General features: G+C 41.4%; 1 protein-coding gene across 2 annotated transcripts in view; it reads right to left on the bottom strand.

Annotated features, from left to right (window-relative positions):
* Positions 1-21150, bottom strand: part of MDGA2 (MAM domain containing glycosylphosphatidylinositol anchor 2) — a 619444-nt gene that overhangs the window by 128790 nt on the left and 469504 nt on the right. For both annotated transcript variants that reach the window (XM_034770448.1, XM_034770447.1), the window contains exon 9: positions 8376-8645. In XM_034770448.1, the coding sequence (XP_034626339.1) occupies positions 8376-8645 (270 nt within the window). The remainder of the gene's footprint in view (positions 1-8375; positions 8646-21150) is intronic.

Consider the following 21150-nt stretch of genomic DNA (forward strand, 5'->3'; position numbering starts at 1 on the left):
TCTCCTTCACTGCACAGGAGGTGGCAAGACAGGCACTTTTGCCATTACTATACTTATTAATCATAGCTTATTTGGGTGGGAACTGACATACACAAAGTGTAGGAAAACCTAAATTAACATTTTCAGCGGGATCTCAGTCTAAACCCTCACACAGTTAAGCAATGACACCCTACGTAAAGTATATAAATCTGACTCCAGCCAGCCATTTAACTAGTCCTTTTTGTGAGAGTATTGAAAATAGCCTAAATCCATCTCCAAGTTGAATTAAAAATAAAGCTTTCAGTGGGCTGCCATTCAGGAGATGTAGACATCCAGTCAGAGAAGCAGCTGATGTTCCAGTCATATATTGGTGGCCTGATTTTTCAGAAATGCTGAGTGTTCACAAGTCCCACTTAAGTCAGCAGGCTCTGCACGTGATCAGCACCTTTGAAAATCAGACGCCTGGTCTTACCGGCACTGAGATGTAAAAAGGAAAACTCCTCCTCCTCCACTTCTGTATGGCTTAAAACCAAATTTCAAAAACAGAAGTCAATGAGATACCATCTTTGCTCGAGCTGTAAATCGGCAGCAAGGAGATGAAAATTCAATCGAAGGCTCTCAGTAATACGACTGAAGAGAAGAAGATAAAGAGCAAAAGGAATCGGACTTTGGACTCAACCCTGCAGTATGGCAGATTTCAAAAGGAGAACTGTGAGAAAATTGTCCATTAAAGCAAACTATCTGAGTATGTCTTGATAGATAAGAATGCAGTCAGTGAACGAACCCGTGGCCAAACTACAAGCAGTATCTTAACAGTTCAAGGAAATGTCACAGCTAATCGTAAGGTAGATGAAATAATATCTGAAAGCAGTAAGTGGGTTACTTCACCAAGATCCAATGCAAGTAGTTGATCAGAAGTGACCTGTAACAATGCAGTCGTGAGATTATGAGCAACCTAGACACCAGATGAGAGTTAAAGGACCACTTTATTTTAAGAAAAATACCTGAATGATGGGCTAGCTACAGGTTATATGATAATTTAGACTTTTGTGGATAACTGTTACAAAATGAGTTAATACAGATTTAAAAATAGTCTGTCAGACACTAATTAAGAAAACAAGTCATTTGACTAAGATTCAGACAGGATGAGACAGATGATAGATTTTCTTGGAAGCAAAAACGAGATCATTAGAAGACCAAAACACCACAGAGTCACATTAGAGCACAGGAACTTTTTTAGATTCATTTCATACATCTTAAAATGTGAACAGTCTATTTTAAAAGTGAATCCTGAGTGATCTGTGGGATATACATTTGCAGAAGTTCTTTAAAGTCATTTGTCTTTTCATGTCTTCACTGTGATGAAACATTTGGATTGTTCTGACATTAAATGTGAGTTAAGCTGCACCAAGATGATAAAGCAGCTAACAAATACCTCCGGGAAGAGGGAAAGCTAAAAAACCCCGATTGAATTCACTCAGAACACAGCACAAAGCATCAGAAGATTGGCACAGGATCCCTGCAACAGAGACCTACTTTGCAGAATCTTCACAATGAATTGTAATAATGGCCCTCGAGGCTACCATTTGCAGAGACAATTTGGGCTTCACGATAAAATGAGGAAAAACAAACAGAAACAGAAATGCCAAAGAAAGAATCTTTAGATTAATGTTAATGGCACCCAGCTAACAGATGTTACTCACTTCGCTTAATGCATTATTGGAAGGCACTCAGATAGTATAGGCATGATTATGGTATAAGAACCTACACAGAACAGAACAGATCCTCATGACAAATGTTAGAAACTACTGACGTGAAACCAAAATCCTAGCAATTAACATATGCCGAACTATGACAGATATCACTCAGAAAACACCGGAGCCAACAGACTAGGTCAAACCTTGGATCTGCTGGAGTACTGAGTTTTGCCACTGACTTCAGTGGAACTGAATTACATCCTAGGAAAACTGACAATTACAAGTTTCGGAGAAAAACTGTTACATTTCTTAAAACACATCAGAAAATTCAGTGAAGGGTCACTAACTATGGGACATTTATGTAAGAGAAATTGAAGCCCGGAGCACCAAGAACAGTACTAATATCTTCAGGAATGCCTGCAGTTCATCCAAAGAACTTACCTTTCACACATAGGCATGCTAAAGGATCATTGCTTATTAAAGTTGTTGTTCGTGCCAAAATGTAACATACCTATGATGGTGTCTTAGTCTCCTTCAGATTACAGAGACACCATCAGTTTAAAAACCACACTTCCGCCTGATTTTTTTAAAATACTGTTATTATAAGTAACATTTAAGATGATTAGAATGGAAAGAGATTAGAGGGGAAAAATCAGGTGTTTTTAGTTGCACTTTGTGTTTAGACATTTTCATTGTTTCCCTGATAGAAATCAGATATTTAGTCAGTTTCCCCATATCTTTACAAGCACCTTCCAATGCATCAGCAGGAAAGAGCAAAGCATGTTTTTGAAATAGGAAAATGTAACTGCCATTCCATTAAAATTAGCTGGGGGAATTGGGGGAGGATGTAGTACCTGAAACTACTTTTCGCTCTATTTTTGAGACTCAACAGATTTCAAGTTGACGTGTCCTTTCAAACTGGGATCAGGAAAACAGAGAATGTTTTATGTTTCTGAAGTACTGAGCTAATGGGCTACATCTAAGTAGTCCCTTTAATTAGCGCTTTATACACTAATGAGGTAAAAAAAAATCTGGTAAGTTTTTCCACACTGATTTCAGCTCATCAGTTTATCTTTTGTCACGTCAGAGCTGCTGGTCTTTAGAAATGTCTATCAGTCAATCAAAAGCACTGCAACCTGGAAGAGTCTGTGCCTTATTCTGCCTTTCCTACTTTCGGATCGCTAATGAGAGATCGTAACTGTGACCACATTCAACGGACACAGATTGCCAGAAATGTGACCTCAATACCCGAAGGGAACCACTAAGGAGGACTGGGATGAATTAACAGGAACCAGACATGTTTTAATTATTGAGGGACAGATTCAAATACCCTTGCTCAGATTGAATAATAATTCTTCCTAGAGCTGTCCCAGGGACTACTCAATGTAAGCATATCATTATTTGGCCCTAAACACTTTGCACACAAAAAATTAGCCAAAAAATGGAAAATGATGTCTATAAAGTAAAACTATTGCAAATGATAGATTCATGGAAGATAGGTCCATCAATGGCTATTAGCCAGGATGGACAGGGATGGTGTCCCTAGCCTCTCCTTGCCAGAAGCTGGGATTGGGTGACAGGGGATGGATCACTTGATGATAACCTGTCTGTTCATTCCCTCTGGGGCACCTGCCATTGGCCACTGTCAGAGGACAGGATACTGGGCTTGATAGACCTTTGGTCTTACCCAATATGGCCGTTCTTATGTTCTTATGATAAATATAACAGGCTGGTTCTCCATGCTCCTGCAACATTCAAGTCACCATTTCTTCTCTCCCGAGCAGCCAAAAGGCCTATAGCAAAGCGAGACTCCGACCGATCTGGCTATCTACCCAGTTGAGCTGTTGTCGTCTATCACAGTGAAATGGCATCTCACCAACGGCAAAAATAAAAGGTCAGTGTTTTAAGAGCAAAGGTTAATGCCAATTTCAGTGTTCTTTAGGTCAAGTAATTCACCTTTCCCCTGTTGGGCCTTTCATTCTAGATGCCTGAATTAGCATCATTTTATCCTCCTCCACTCCTGCCTCTTCCCTGGTTTTACTTCTTTCCTCTTTTACCAGGCCCCTCTCCATTCTTTCCCTTCCTACTTCTCTTAGCCCCACTCTCTTTGATAGTGTTCACAAGAGTTTTCTCTGCAACATTAGAAACTAGAGCTACTATTACACATTCCATGCAGTCAATGTCTAATTCAAGTAGCATTTAGCTGAGTTACTTGCATCGAATGTGAGCTGGGTTCCTGACGATCCCGCTGGCAGAATGCTCCATGTCACCCTAGGAAGAGAAATGCTATCCCATTTCCCTAACTTTATGCTTGCAAATGACAACAACTGTTCTTGCTGAAATTTTCCCAAATAATTCAGCCCGAGGCAGACACCCAACACAGAAAATTTCAGTCCAAATGGTTCAAGATTGGCAAAGCTATAAGCAACTAAAACAGGGTCTTATAATGTGAAGTGTCAGGTAACCTTGAGCATAGGAAGCAGAACCTGTAGTGCTAATACTCCGTATTTCAGTGCTAGTCCTACAAATGTATAGTTATAACAACAGTCCATTTGCCATCATGGAACTATTTGACTGACTAATGAATCTCAGCTCCCCCCTGTCTGCCTATGGGAGGTCTCTTTGAGGTGGAATTCATACACTGTGCACCGAAGCAGCTGGATGTGGGGAGGCATGCAGGTGGTGTGCAATCTGTGCAGCATGAAGTCCCACTTCCCATCCACCACCTGTGTGGAAATGAAGGGGTGGGAGAGCTTAAGCCATAGGTAGGGCTACTCTACGGCTCCCTCCCCCCCATTTCTGCCCCAGGGGGAAGGGTGATGTGTGTGAGGCCTTGTGAATCTTGAACATTTTTATCAATGACTTGGATCAGAATATAAAATCATCACTGATAAAGTTTGTAGATGACACAAAAATTGGAGGCGTGATAAATAATGAAGAGAACAGATCACTTCTACAAAGCAATTTGGATTTCTTGGTAAGCCGGGCACAAGCAAACAATATATGTTTTAATATGGCCAAATGTAAACATCTTGGAACAAAGAATGAAGCCCGTACTTACTGGATGGGGGATTCTATCCTAGGAAGAATGACTCTGAAAACGATTTGTGGGTCAAGATGGATAATTAACTGAACATGAGCTCCCAGTGCAACAATGTAGCCCAAAGGGCTAATGCGATCCTTGGCTGTATAAACAGGAGAATCTTGAGTAGGTATAAGAAGTTTCTATTATCTCTGTACTTGGCACTGGTGTTACTGCTGCTGGAATACTGTGCCCACTTCTCATGTTAGCAGTTTCAGGAAGGATGTTGATAAATTGGCGAAGGTTTGGAGAAGAGCCATGAGAATGACTAAAGGATTAGAAAACATGCCTGATAGTGATAGACTCAAGGAGCTCAATCTATTTAGCTTAACAAAAAGGAAGTTAAGGGGTGGTTTGATCACAGTCCCTACATGAGGAACAAATATTTGACAATGGGCTCTTCAATCTAGCAATTAAAGGTGTAACACAATCTAGTGACTGGAAGTTGAAGCTAGCACATTCAGAATGCAAATAAGGTGTACATTTGTAACAATGAGCGTAATTAACCATTGACACAATTTAAAGAGGGCTGTGGTGGATTCTGTATTACTGGCAATTTTTAAATCACGACTAGATGTTTCTTGCAAAGATCTGCTCTAGGAATTTTTTGGGGGCGCAGCTCTCTATGCTACACCTGATCATCACAATGGTCCCTTCTGGGACTGGAATCTTCTCCTGCCACTGGGTTCTGGAGCATCGCAGCAGCCTTAGGACAGTAGACGGGAAGGTGTCCTTGTTGTGACACCTCCAGTGCATCTGTCTAATGCTCAGCCTGGCTATCCAGTCCAGACACTGTAGTCAGGAACTGAGCCTTAGGACACAGTTCCGGAGATCTTGCACACACAGAAAAATATCTCCTACTGAATGTAATGAGAGTTGAACAAAGTCTTCTGAATATGGCCTTACATCAAGAAGTCTGCCATTTACCTCATCCCACACATGTTCCACAATGCCACCTACAGTAATTCTCATCTGCCGCTTCCACTTCATAACGGAGCATTCAAACAGTTCTTCCACATGCATGAGGGCTCGTATGCAGTCAGAGAATATTCATGTCATTTTTCTGCATTCAAGCATTTTGTCAATTTTCTGTCAGTCTCTGCAGAATCTTAATTGCACCACATAATGCCTGAAAATTGCTTTCCACTGATCTTCACTTACAATGTGTGATGTCAGATTTTGAGATAAATATAGAATAGTTTCATTTGTGACTGTTAAAATTTATCTTCATTTTGCACATGATTTGTGATTTTTCTAAGGACACTAAGGTCATATTTGACTCAGACTTGTGAAACTGGAGTAATTTTTTTTTTGTTTTCCATATCATTTGTTTTTTGTTTGTTTTTCCTCAAATTTGGCTCAAAAATATGTTTAGTAAAATTGAATTTTACAAATTCTAAGACCAATATGAATATTTCCACATACGTTTTTAATTCCGTACATTTTTTCCCTAAGTGCATGCACTTCCCTCTGCAGTCTTTGCAACTCAAACATTGCGGCATTGTGTTACCGCATGAGAATTTAAAAATAAAATTGAATAGAAATAGACCAGTCTGATTTATCATTGTTCAAGCTGACTGAGAGAAAAGCACCCTGCTGCTGTCAGATTCCTGCAGTGGTTTAAAAAACAATGGGGTTTTATTGTAAGATGTGAGCTAATTTTTCTGTATTCACGCTCTGTAAAAAATTCTACTGGGTTCAGTCATTTCTTCAACCCTCTCCCCACTTTCTTTCTCTCCAATCCTTCATGTGCCTTGTGGAGATCTAGGAGCAGAATATGTCCCCTTGGCTGCAATTTGTCTCTTAACGTGAGAGTAGGGTTTTGACCGCACACATACCAACCATGAACATGCAGGCTTTAACCTGAAAGACTGAGAAAAGCATAGAGGTCACGTCAGAAGAGGTTCTTTTCCTGTTTTTAGTAACACTATAAGAGCTAAACACACATAATGGTACAGATAAAAAGTGATGTGGCACACGGTGGGATGGGTACTGAGTACATCATAAAACTATTTCATTACTAATTTCAGTTAGTTCCTTGTTTTGTCACAGTAATAAATCACACTGAGGCTACACAGATTACCCCAATCTCAGCAAAATAATTGCCTTAGAATAGCTTTCCACAGTCCTGGGTCCAAAGAGTGATGAACAATAAATTGGATTTCATTGACTCATTCGAGGAAATGGACTTTTTCTCACGTTTCCTTCCAAGCCACCCTGTGGATTAAACACCAATGCTTGGGAACCACAGTCATTGCAAAAACATAGGTCGCTGGTAATAACTGCCTTCATTTAGGATCAAAATAGACAGGCCAACCTAAAGCTGGATTAAATTTTACAAGGACCACAGACATCATTCATTGAAGTAGTCACCTCGTCACGTTTACATGCCATGTTGAGATCCATGGTGCCAACACTAAGAAAAAGATGCCAGGCAGCACTTGTTAAAAGAAAAAAAACAACAACAAAATTTCTTTGAACGCTTTGCAGTCTTCTTGGTCTGGATTTCTTCTACCACCATATTCCACATCTGGTGACTAAGGGGGCTGAATTCTGAGAGAAATCTCATCACGTCTTTATTTTTAAGATTTGCGAGGCAGGTTTAACCACAATATGCAACGATCACTTCATGACGAGCACAACCCTGTAAGTACTTACTGCCAGGCATAGCGCTAACCGCCAACAGAAACTAGGCCATGAGGCCACCTCGGGAGCAGGCCCTCGAAGAGGAAGAATACTTTCAATGGCAACGCATTCCCAACCGAAAAAGAACCAAGACTTGTATTTCTGATAAATGCTTTACCGCCCCATCGTATGGCTGAGGCTGAATATTAAAGACACGTTATAAACTCAAATTTAAGTTTAGTACATTAATGATGTGATATGGCTAGACTAAAGCGGAGACCGTAAATCACACCTGACTTTGTGGTACTGAATCGCTGAATCAGAAACTCTTTATGTAGGTCTTTTAACGAGAGATCCAGATTTCAAACCCTCACTGTACAAGAGTTTCTTGAATTGTGAGTTTTGGTCTTTTAACCTATCGTAAGCCAATGAGAAAGTCAGGGTTGATTGTAAAGTTTGTCATCTGTTTGCTCTCCCATCAAGGCCTTATGTCACAATCTCGACCACCAACCACTGCAGAGGGAGGGGATAGCTCAGTGGTTTGAGTATTAGCCTACTAAACCCAGGCTTGCGAGTTCAATCCTTGAGGAGGCCACTTAAGGGTCTAGGGCAAAAATCAGTACTTGGCCCTGCTAGTGAAGGCAGGGGGCTGGACTTGATGCCTTCCAGTTCTATGAGATAGGTGTATCTCCATATATTTATAATGAAGGATATTTGATTTCTATCTTAAGACCAGTGGCAGCAATTTTTGTCCTTGCACCAATTAAACATGCTTAATAAGCTACTTCATTACCAACCTTGCTTTAATTCCAGCATTAGGCATTAAGTCGCCTAATGTGTGTTACCAGAGATGCAAATCTTATGTTAAAAATAAACCCACTGGAGCAGCAGTGGTATTACTGTAGGACATACATGGATACTCAAAATGCTCTAGTTCTCATTCTCTCTGATAGAAAACACCATTTTGCAGGAAAACTCATTGGAAAGCTTACCTGTAACGAGGAAGCTGCATCGGCCTGCCCCAGCTTCATTGATGATGTTACAATTGTAAATCCCATAACTGTCCCTGGAAAGGCTGCTCACTATGTACTCCGTAGAATCGTGAGCATCAAACTGACCAGTCCGCAGCAACTTGTTGCCCAGTCTCCACTCGTACGTCAGAACCCGAGTTGGATACGCTCTCAGCACCCGGCAACTCATAGTGATGCTTCGACCCTGGCCCTGTCGAATCTCCAGAAATGCTGGTTCCACCGCAGGAGGATCTATAGGAGACAGATTATTAGAGAAGGTAAGCTATGAAAACAACATACGTATGACAAATAACAATGACACATCCCACAAAGGGTTACAATGCGGCAAATCTACCACGTGTCCAGGAGACCATCAATGGGAACATTCGTTAAAAAAAGTAACACCCAGAGTACTGTATTGCAATGTTTTATAGTCGATGTCCATTAGCGGAGATAAAACTTAATTTTGCAGAGAGCTACAGTGTTCTTTAAAGGAGAGGAGGAGACACAACAGGAATTATTCTTTCACGTGACATACCAAGGATGGATTGCAATGGAGAAAAGGGGCCCTCCAGAGTGATGGAAACTTACACCAATTATTGGACCATGAACTCAGAGGAGAGACAAAAGGTTGGACATGGATGGAGTTCAGATTGTCTGAAAAACCTACTACCTTGATTTTTGTATTCCCAGAGGGTGAGCCTCCTTGTAGGGTGCCAGGACTACAGTGAGAAGCATGGTATAAGAACCTGAACAGAACAGAATAGGGATGATACCCTGGTACAAAACTCAGCACCCTCTTCCTTTGCAGTGGCTGAGGGGGACGTGAGATAATTTGGTAAGGTTCTCACCAGGGTGTTGCCTCCAGGAAACCAAGTGGGCAGTTCTGTCCTTGTCTTTTCCATCTACCTGTTTAGTTGGTTTACTCCTCCAGTTAGCAGATGCCTGGTAATTTTCCTATGCCCTGATCTGAAATACTATTTAAAGCTATGTAGATTTGCAATTTACACTTTGTCAGACTTTTGACTCTAATGGAATAAAAAATATGTAAACATTGATATGCCTTAAATTTGTACTTGCCTTTCGCTGGCTTTCTAATTGTAAGCCAGAAGTATTTTTTTTTCAAAATCAATACTTTCTGAAAAAAATGGGTTGATTCTGACAAAATTGTATTTGAACACATCCCATTCTGACGTTATCAGAATGGAATGTTTTGATGTTTTGTTTCAAAATGACTTTTAGAAATCAAATGAATTGTTTTTATATAAAACATTAAAACAATTTACAATGGTCCAAATCAAAACAAAAATATTTCTTTTTATAGTTTTTTTTTTTTTTTGCACAAAACTTTTAAATCTTATGGTTTTCATTCCATCTTGGAATGAAAATAAATTGAAATTGTAGAACGTCCCAGGAAAAGAAAATCTGGTTTCTGTCCTGGTCTAGCCAGAACTTTCTGAGTGGCTCTCTAGATCAGAGAAATCGGAGTATGAAAGGGGAAGACATTTGGTGGTGGATAAGCACAGCTTTAGAGAAAACTCTTAAAAGCTATGTGTCATTGTTATGCTCCTTTCAGACCAATAAAGAGAAGAAACCCTGAAAAGGCTTCTACTCCAGAAACACACGAGAAATCTACATATTGCTATTAAAAGGACTGTCTAATAGGTGTTACTTTCAGAGCCAACCCTAGGTACAGTTATTACATATTGCATGAAACCTAGCTTACTCATTCCAAACCCGTCAAAACTCCCTACAGAGAAACTGCTCTCTCGTATGAAGCCTTCCTTCCATGTGATGGGTATTAATGGGGTAGAACTTTCATTCAAGGAACTGCCTGTTGAGAAGCGAAGACCTCTGTGGTTGTGTTTGAAACCGTGTAGTACAAGAGGCTTTGAATGGTGTGATAAAAGAGTGTACAGTCTCTGGAGCACAGAAAGTTACAGATCACTCCTATTTCTCGGGAGGCTGATTAAACGCTCTCTCTCTCTGACCCTCTCTCTCTTTTTTTTTTTTGCGCTTTCCAAAAGTCCTAAGGCAGATTTCATCCCATCTTAAATTTCCTGTCTTTAAAGGATGAAGTAAAATGTAAAACCTCTAAAAATAAACCAAACCTCTCCAAGTCAGCCGTTTAATGGATTGTAAAGCAGCCTTCCGTCAAGGAATCTGCAGTAGAAACTGGCTGTGGCTCCACCCATTAAAGGCCCTGCAATGCAGCAACCCTAGGACTGAAATTTTCATCAGGTAGGATTTAGCTGCACTATATGGCACATTTCAAATTGTTCAATGTTAATAAGCAAAAGTCTTGCTGTGATAATGCTTCAAGTTTACTGTGGAATAGCGCTGAGTGAAATTTGGAACTGAGGTCTGGTGGGAATTTTTGATTTTTCAATCTTTGCTTTTGCTCTGATGAAAATAAGAATGAGGATATGAGATACCTAAACTACAACTCCCATCAGGCAATGTGGCAGCTTAAGCAGATGTCAATTTGACAATAAACTGCTTCAGTTTGAGTTGATGACTATAAATGTTTCAATTCAAACTGACCCCAAACAAAAACTAAATATTTCATTTAGTTTTTCCCGTGGAAGTTTTCAATTTTGCTGAACCTGCATTTCCCACTGAAAAAAATCATTTAGAAAGAAAATTGCTACTTGAGAGAAATCTTCACTGAGTGTGTTTTGTTGTTTAAAATGTTACTATCTATTGGCAGCATCTGATCAAAAATATATTATTGTTCCTAGATTCTTCACTGATTTTAGCTTATTTTGCAGGTTTCCCAGTAACCTTCAAACTGTTAAAAAAAACAGGAGTACTTGTGGCACCTTAGTTAACCCAGGTCTGATGTAAACTGAAAATGGATACCACTAGCCACCCAAATCGGAACTGCACCTCCAATGGTAGGGTGTTGCTAACTGCCTGCAGCTTGAAGACGACACATAACCAGCATACTTTAAATGAAACTAAACCTTACAGCATACCAGCTTTAGACAACATTTGTTACAGGCGATGGTATTCAGCTGTTGTACTTCATGCCTGTGTAACAATCAGCGAGATGGACCTTTCTAAAATGATTGTAAGCATCTTGAAAGTCATAGGGAGGGAAAAACATCTCTGGTGTGAAGGAAAATACATGGGGAGAGACAGTCATGCAGAGCAGAAGAATTTCGTTCTTAGTATGTTGAGGTCGCAGAAGTTAACTCTGGGACAGCCGCCTCTACATAGGTGCTCGGATGAACAGACAGAGCACAGACGGATCTGCACATCCATGATCCCAAGCCCCCATCCTTCCCCAGCCTGTGCATGCCCTGTCGCTGGCCCTCCACAAAAGTTCTACCGCCTCTGGGGCCTCTATACCTCTGGCAGCTAGGTTTAGACCTTCACCAATAGATTAGAGCAGCAGTTCTCACACTGTGGGTCAGGACCCCAATGGGGTTGCCAGGCTGGCTTAGACTTGCTGGGACCCTGGGCTAACGCCAAAGATCAAGCCCAAGGGCTTCAGCCCTGGACAACAAGACTCAGGTTACAGGCCCCCTGCCTGGGGCTGAAGCCCTTGGGCTTTGGCTTTGGCCCCCCCCCGCCGGGGTGGTGGGGCTTGGGCGAGCTCAGGCTTCAATACCCCCTCCTGGGATCCTGTAGTAATGTTTGTTGTCAGAAGGGGATTGCAGTGTAATGAAGTTTGAGAACCCCTGGACTAGAGATGAATTGGGCTAGATCCTCAGCTGGTGCAGTGACTTCCATGGATCTGTACAGACCGAAACCAGCTGAGGAAGGGGCCCCATTAAGCGTTCCAAAGAATGTAAAGCTTGTAAAACAGCAAAATCCCTAAATCCTTACATTGATCTTGTTTCCAGCCTCTCCCTATTAGTATATTATGTGTACAGAAAACTTATAGCGGTTAGACAGGTAGCTATGCTACACAGCTGCAGGCAAGGCCATATTCGGTATAGTGAGTAGAGCGACCCAGAAACCCTTCAACTATTCAGTTTGTCATTGGAGAATGCAGCCACATTTCAAAACCTACCTGATTTCCTGCCAGTTCATTTGCCTGGCTTCTCAGCAGCTCACCTGGCGGGGTTCTGGGGAGCCCAGAATTCTAGTCTTACAGCTCACTGGCATCTACCCGGTGGGCTGATGAGGAGCCGAGAGTGTGGATGCTCTGGGAATGCTGGCTCCCAAGATCTGAGGTTCCCAGCTCAGCTGGCACTCCCAGAGCTCTCCTCTTCCGCCTGCTAGGTGGAATTTCATATTGAAGCAAAACATTCCAGTGTTTCTAAACCAACAGTTTTCAGATTCTGTTTCACAAAGAATTTTGAATGTTTTGGCTTTTGAGCCAAATCAGAAAGTAACTAAGTTTTGAAATTCTGAAATCTTCCACAAAACGGAATTGCTATTCTCTGCAAAGCTCTAATAGTGAGAGAGTTTACAATAGATCCTGATGGTATAGCTGTCAGAGCGTCTCGCTGAGTAGGGGTGGACAAAAAGTATCTGGTCACGTTATTGCAACAACTTTGTGATCTGTGCATTCAGGTCAACAAGGTAAGGCCCTCATCCTCCATCCACTTCCCTTCCCCCAGCAACCTTGGGTAGGGAAGAAGGGGTGATTGGGGCTATCTTAGATTCCAACATCTCTTCCCCACAACCAAATACCTTGTTGTCCACAGTGTGAATAGTAATTTCCATTGGTTCCTCCACATATTATTTGAAGCTTTGCCCCCTCCCCCCACAACCCACTACAAGGCAGGTAGCATGTGATCTGGGAAGTTCCTGTGGGAACTATGAGTTCATGGGATGCAACGAGATGGAGGTGTAGGCAAGGTGAGTGACATCATTGTGGATGTGCCTTGGCCCTGGAGGATTCCAAACTCTCAGGGAAAACATAGGGAACCACAAATGTGTGTGTGTGTGTGTGTGTGTGAAACCCCACCACATCTTCTGTGTGAAAGAAGGTCCTCACTCCTGATAGAAGAAAACCATGGAAAATGCCAGAAGTTTAAGTTAAGAATTCCCACTCCCCCAGATAATGCCCACATTGGGGCAAATATGGGGTATTTACTTTCATGAGATATTTGCTTTTTAAATAAAAGTTTCTTTAATAATAAGGTAATAACAGTTGTAGCTTGCCTTAAAAAAAAAAAAGGTAAAAAGCAAGGATGAACACCACAGTAAGGATGGAGACCTGTTGTATTAATTTCAAAGTCATAAATAGGCCCAGAGAGTCGACTGTGTTAACACGACCCTGTCCCTGTACAACACTAAAGAGTTACCGTTGTTTGGAGTCAGAAGGCTCGGTCTGCTTAGTTCCATGGTAACAACCACTATTAAATATGTATTCAACCTTCTATAAAGGACACAGACAGGAAGGAAAAAACAATGATTACAACAGGCCAGAGCTTTCAGTAGAATCTAGGTGAGGACCTTTGACAAGATATGACGACTCCTCAGCTGTTTCAGGATAAAATGGCATAGTATAAAACTTCCACTGGAGGTGTTAATAGCCAGGAGGAAACTTATTCCCTTGCGCGATAGGACTTATACGCCTGTCTGACTCATTTGCATTATTTGTTCCCGCATTTCAGAATTCTAGCCTCTCTGGCAAAACATTTAAGGAGAAATTGCAAAGGAAGTACACTTCACTCTCTCAAACAATTATCCTTGGGAGACGGACATTCTAGTGTTACAACAGAAGTGATATGAAGATTTAATATGTTTGTGAGTCTAAGTACCACTGAATTATAATGATTATAACCAGGAAGATTTTAAAGCTCTCTAGACGGCAAGCAGAATGACAGCAAGTTTTTTTTACCAGGTAACTGCTTTTCACTGTATGTTCTGTATCAAGGCAGTCCCAGACTGTAGTAGGTTTTTCTAATGAGATAATATCCCATTCAATGAATTTATTTAGATTTTGTGGCCATGAGTGGCGACTCCTCCCTATTAATAGGTTTCTCCAAGTTCTTCTATCCCAGTCCAGGCAAGAGTATTTGCTCCTGTCTCCCAGTAGGCTGAGACAGGAAGAAATAAGAACTGTGACATCACTTCTCTTGGAGATCACTTTTCAGCTGGTTCATCTAGTAGGAACCTTATATCAACAATATATGCCCCTACAATGAAGAATTATCCCCAAGCCTTAATACGGAGTAAACCCTGGTGGGATGTCTGGGTTGGTATAGGAGGACTCAGAAAAAACAAATCAACGGATGGGAAATTATTTTTCATCAATGTCCCCCTATATCAGCCCAGACAAATGGGACTCCAACAGCAATACCTGATAGTAATAGCTAGCAGATCTATCTGCAGAAAAGGACCTAGGGGTTACAGTGGACAAGAAGCTGGATATGAGTCAACAGTGTGCCCTTGTTTCCAAGAAGGCTAACGGCATTTTGGACTGTATAAGTAGGGGCCTTGCCAGCAGATTGAAGGACGTGATCATTCCCCTCTAGTCACTGGTGAGGCCTCAGCTGGAGTATTGCGTCCAGTGTTGGGCCCCCCACTACAAGAAGGATGTGGAAAAATTGGAAAGAGTCCAGCGGAGGGCAACAAAAATGATTAGGGGGCTGGAGCACATGACTTACGAGGAGAGGCTGAGGGAACTGAGATTGTTTAGTCTGCAGAAGAGAAGAATGAGGGGGGATTTGACAGCTGCTTTCAACTACCTGAAAGGGGGTTCTAAAGAAGGTGGATCTAGACTGTTCTCAGTGGTACCAGATGACAGAACAAGGAGTAATGGTCTCAAGTTGCAGTGGGGGAGGTTTAGGTTGGATATTAGGAAAAACATTTTCACTAGGAGGATGGTGAAGCACTGGAATGGGTTCCCTAGGGAGGTGGTTGAATCTCCTTCCTTAGAGGTTTTTAAGATCAGGCTTGACAAAGCCCTGGCTGGGATGATTTAGTTGGGGATTGGTCCTGCTTTGAGCAGGGGGTTGGACTAGATGACCTCCTGAGGTCCCTTCCGACCCTGATATTCTATGATTCTATGATCTAGATACAAGAGATTACCAAACCCACCTCCCAAATTCAGCAATGGATGAAGCTGCACAAAACCCTAGGAGAGCATTATGTATAATACTAGTGGAAGACAATATAAGTGATCTGGCCATCCCATCACTTAAATCTGTCCCAGTCAAATCCTTCTATCAAATCTGTGTATCTCAAGGTTTTTCTACAACACCAGTTGTCAGGCTAAGGTTTTTCCCTTCTGATCACAGTATCCGCTTCTAATATGCCAATGTCAGTGATGTCTGAGTATTTACTAGGGACTGGGCAAAAATTGGGTATGGTTCTCTCTATATTCTTTGTGATCAGAATTCCAATTTTGCTTTTCCATGAAGAATAACAGAGTAACTGGTGATGTGATCTGCGATGGAAAATGTTATATTCCTAAAATTTGGGGAAGATCGATAAGCATTTGATTTTGGCTACTGACGTTGCTTTACAGTGTTTAAAATGCTGGCGATGCAGGGGAAATTTAAACAAGTGCTGTTTCCAATAACTGACTGAAACATATTGTAAATTACTCTGTTGCCTGAGGGATAGGCAGTGGAAAAGGCACTTAAAAGGCATCACTTAAAAGGCATTTTTTTCCAGGTACTGATGAAATGTTCGCCTATGTAGCTAAGTTAGGTGTCGTATTTGTATGATGCTTAATAACGAAGGTCAATTACTTTTACAGTAGAACCGCAGAGTTACGAACACCTCGGGAACGGAGGTTGTTCGTAACTCTGAAATGTTCATAACTCTGAACAAAATGTTATGGTTGATCTTTCAAAAGTTTACAACTGAACATTGACTTAATACAGCTCTGGAACTTTACTATGCAGAAGAAAAATGCTGCTTTTAACCCTCTTCATTTCAATGAAACAAGCACAGAAACAGTTTCCTTACCTTGTCAAATCTTTTTGTTTTTTAAAGTTTCCCTTTATTATTTTAATAGTTTATGTTTAACACAGCTCTGTACAGTATTTGCTTTTTGCTTTTTTTTTTGGTCTCTGTTGCTGCCTGATGCTGTACTTTTGGTTCCAAATGAGGTGTGTGGTTGACCGGTCGGTTTGTAATTCTGTATTTATAATTCCCAGGTTCTACTGCATTTCTTTTATTTTTGTGTCTGTGTTTAGGTCTATAAATATCCTTGGATGCAGGAAGTATACTCCAGGAATTTCTTGATACCTACACATGTATGTGTGTGAGGGTTTGTCTGTATATACACACAGAAAATGTATATTACATATACAGCTCTTCCACATTTGACCTGTACCTACAGTCTGATCTGCAAAAAAGTTTGAGAGTAATTCTGCTTAGGCGAGTAATCCCACTGGCTTCTTTGGCAAAGTTGCTCACCTGTATTTGCAGGCTCAAGCAGTAGGAGGGGAGGGATGGCTCTCTCTTAGATCCCATTGTTAAACCAAAAATATTTACAACAAAGCGCAAAACTACAGGAAACTCACTGGAGTCATGTTTCCTTACAATCTCAGACCATGTTTACAGAAAGTTCATATGTCTTTCAAGTGAACCTGGGTCAGTTTAGGGTTGTATATGGCTCTTCCATGATTAGGATGCACAGCTAGGTGAAATGCAGCAACTGGAACACTGAATTTGGGGTTTGAAGGGCAGAAATTCAGAATTTTAATCTAAGAAGGGGCCATTTTGATCATCTCATCTGACCTGCTGTATAATACAAGCCACAGAATGTAACACAATAAAACCAAATCTCTTAATGGGAAACTACACCAATAGCCCCAGCGTGCCTCCTCACCAGGTCTGGATCATGCACTGAGCTGCTGGACTCATTACAGTGAAAGCCTCATTGACCCGCGCAGAAGGCAATATTCTCAGAAAGACTTGGACAACTCCAACCCCTCGTATCCAGTTAGCCCGAGCCGTCCTCTTCCTCCAACAGCTCTTCAGGGGTGGCTTAGAAAAAGCTGCACTGGAAACTTCCTAGCTCCTGATTTAGCCTCTTTAACAGGGGAAAAAAAAGTCTTCAAGGCAGCAGCCCAGCTGTCTGGGAGGAGCAGCTGGTCTGAGAGACGGGAGTTGAAAGCACATCCAGCGCCGTCAGTGCTCCCCTGCCACTGACTTTTGGCATTTGTATAAACGCTGACCTGGGAGTGTTAAACAGCTCCCAATCCAGCTCCTGTAAAACAAACTACACATTCAAAATGCTGATGACAAGGGAAGCACCGAGGAAAGTGACTGGGAGCAGATGGCAGGTCTGCCTTTGACATCCCTTCCTGCTAGTCACACTCAGCTGTGCTTCCTTAATGACTGAACCACTGAGAAAAACTAAGGGCTAGATTGCACCAAGCCATGTCTGGGTATGCAAAAACGGTTAGATGATTTCCCCAAGGTTACAGAAGACATCACTGTCAGAGCTGAGATTAGAACGCAGGAATTCCTGGTTTCCCACTCTGGCTATGGCAATCATAAAGAACAATTAGGGGAAATAAATATGGCATTTTTAAAGGGAGGTTAATTTTTAGCCATATCCCAAGCAAATCAGAGACTCCAAGGATGTTGAGAAATTGGAGAGGCTGCAGAAAAAAAAGACAAAAATGATTTGGGGTCTAGAGAAAATGACTGACAGTGAGAGACTTAAGGAGCTTAATCTATTTAGTTTACCAGGAAAAAAAAAAGACTGAAAGGTTACTTGATTACAGTGTATATGTGTCTTCACAGGGAGTCAATACTAGGTACTAAATGGCTCTTTAATCCAGCAGAAAAAGGCAGAACAAGAACCAATGCATGAAATTGAAACTACAGAAATCCAAATTAGAAATAAGGCACAGATTATTAAGTGAGGGTGATTAGTGAATGGAACAAACTGCCAAGGGAAGTGGTGGATTCTCCATCTCTTAATGTCTTCAAGTCAAGACTGGATGCCTTACTGGAAAATGTTTTCATCAAACACAAGATATTGGTGACACTTAATGGCCTGTGTTACACAGAGCTAACTAGACGATCTAGTGGTCCCATCTGACCTTTAATCTATGAATCGATAACGTTCATGATCTCCATGAAAATGGTGCCAACAGCTTTCCAGTGGAAGCCAGAATGCTGGATAGTTCAAATCCAGATTCTGAACCTCTTTCCCGAATGTTAAACAAAAATTGTAATGAAAAAGACACACTTGCACACATTTTAAAAATAATACCAAACAGTTCTGAAACTTTACATTTAAAAACATAACTGTAAATAATCAATGTCCTTAGGTGACTATTTATCAATTAAATGGAAATGTATACTCAGTTCCTGGCATTAGCAGTTTCGAAGCGAATTACAGCTTCTTTCTATCCACAGCAATCTATTATTTTCCCGTTTAGCAAAACACACTTTATAAAATTCCAAACTATGAGAACAGGTGCCTACTGTAGACTTGTTTATCATTCGGAACTGCAGACAAGGTATTTTATCTTGCCATTATTATGTGTGAGTAGAACGGTGGCAAATGAGATGCCTTTCTGAATCACATCTTTGATAACTAGAGATAATTAGGACAGGCAGGATTTTTCCTATGCCAATGAACCTGAAAGACTGCACTAGCAGTGTTATCAATCACATCCTATGAATTATATCATTTGTATCTGAAAAACACCCGAGAGGGAAATAAAAAATAAACTTGCCTACTGCAATGTATTCTCACCTATTTGCACAGGTTTCTAAATATTGAGAGTATTTCTTAGGCAGACAGCTTTTTAACACACTGGGTCAGATCCACACCAAACAGTAATTGGCACAGCTCCATTGACTTCGATGGAGCAGCATCTATTTGTGGCAGCTGATGGCATGCTACCAGGCTTTTTATATAAGTATTTATTTAATACTTATATAAAGGATATATAGGATCTATATAGGATAGGATAACGAGCCTTGTGGGAGAAGGCTGTGGATGTGGTATACCTAGACTTTAGTAAGGCATTTGATACAGTCTCGCATGATATTCTTATCGATAAACTAGGCAAATACAATTTAGATGGGGCTACTATAAGGTGGGTGCATAACTGGCTGGATAACCCTACTCAGAGAGTTGTTATTAATGGTTCCCAATAATGCTGGAAAGGCGTAACGAGTGGGGTACCGCAGGGGTCTGTTTTGGGACCGGCTCTGTTCAATATCTTCATTAACGACTTAGATATTGGCATGGAAAGTACGCTTATTAAGTTTGCGGATGATACCAAACTGGGAGGGATTGCAACTGCTTTGGAGGACAGGGTCATAATTCAAAATGATCTGGACAAATTGGAGAAATGGGCTGAGGTAAACAGGATGAAGTTTAACAAAGACAAATGCAAAGTGCTCCACTTAGGAAAAAAAATCAGTTTCACACATACAGAATGGGAAGAGACTGTCTAGGAAGGAGTATGGCAGAAAGGGATCGAGCAGTTATAGTGGACCACAAGCTAAATATGAGTCAACAGTGTGATGCTGTTGCAAAAAAAGCAAACATGATTCTGGGATGCATTAACAGGTGTGTTGTGAGCAAGACACGAGAAGTCGTTCTTCCGCTCTACTCTGCTCTGGTTAGGCCTCAGCTGGAGTATTGTGTCCAGTTCTGGGCACCGCATTTCAAGAAAGATGTGGAGAAATTGGAAAGGGTCCAGAGAAGAGCAACAAGAATGATTAAAGGTCTTGAGAACATGACCTATGAAGGAAGGCTGAAAGAATTGGGTTTGTTTAGTTTGGAAAAGAGAAGACTGAGAGGGGACATGATAGCAGTTTTCAGGTATCTAAAAGGGTGTCATAAGGAGGAGGGAGAAAACTTGTTCACCTTAGCCTCTAAGGATAGAACAAGAAGCAATGGGCTTAAACTGCAGCAAGGGAGGTCTAGGTTGGACATTAGGAAAAAGTTCCTAACTGTCAGGGTGGTTAAACACTGGAATAAATTGCCTAGGGAGGTTGTGGAATCTCCATCTCTGGAGATATTTAAGAGTAGGTTAGATAAATGTCTATCAGGGATGGTCTAGACAGTATTTGGTCCTGCCATGCGGGCAGGGGACTGGACTCGATGACCTCTCGAGGTCCCTTCCAAACCTTGAATCTATGAATCTATGAATTTATTTTGCAAATAGGCAGGAGGTAACTGTCAGTGACCATGCTGTAGTAGAGATGTAGAGGTGAATGAAAAAGGCAAAACTATTTTTGTGAAAAATGTGCAACATTTCGGGTGAAAATTTTTCACCAGCATTTTCACTACTCTGTCCAGAACTGTGAACTGGCCAGAAAACAGGGGGCAGGGAGGTGAAAAAAGAAAAAAAAATAACCCCTGTCAGAATTGTGATATTTAAAAAACTTTCTACTAGCTCTTCTCCTGTGCACTTTTTATTAGCTTGCCAACGTTTCACAATAAAAACTGACAAGTTACATATTCAAACTTGTCAGCTGGGGTGCTGAGAGCCCTGTTTATTCTGCTGATCAACACTGTCTCATTGTTTCCTTCTGCTCCTGAATCTGTCTGTGTCCACTTGTTGTCTTTTACTTAGAGTGTAAACTCTTTGAGGCAGAGGCTGTCTTTTTGTTCTGTGTTTGTACTGTGCCTAACGTAGGGTTACCATACGTCCAGCTTTTCCCAGACATGTCCGGCTTTTTGGTAATCAAACCCCCGTCCGGGGGGAATTGCCAAAAAGCCGAACATGTCCGGGAAAATACGGGCTGGGCACTTCCCCTCCTGGGCTCCAACTGCTCTGCTCCTCCCCTGAGTCTTCAGCTCTGTTTAAGAGCTGAGCTGCCGGAGCGCTCCGGCTCCGGGCAGCCCCCATGCCTCTGG

This window comes from Trachemys scripta, chromosome 4 (assembly GCF_013100865.1).
Source record: "Trachemys scripta elegans isolate TJP31775 chromosome 4, CAS_Tse_1.0, whole genome shotgun sequence".
NCBI classification, from domain to species: Eukaryota; Metazoa; Chordata; order Testudines; family Emydidae; genus Trachemys; species Trachemys scripta.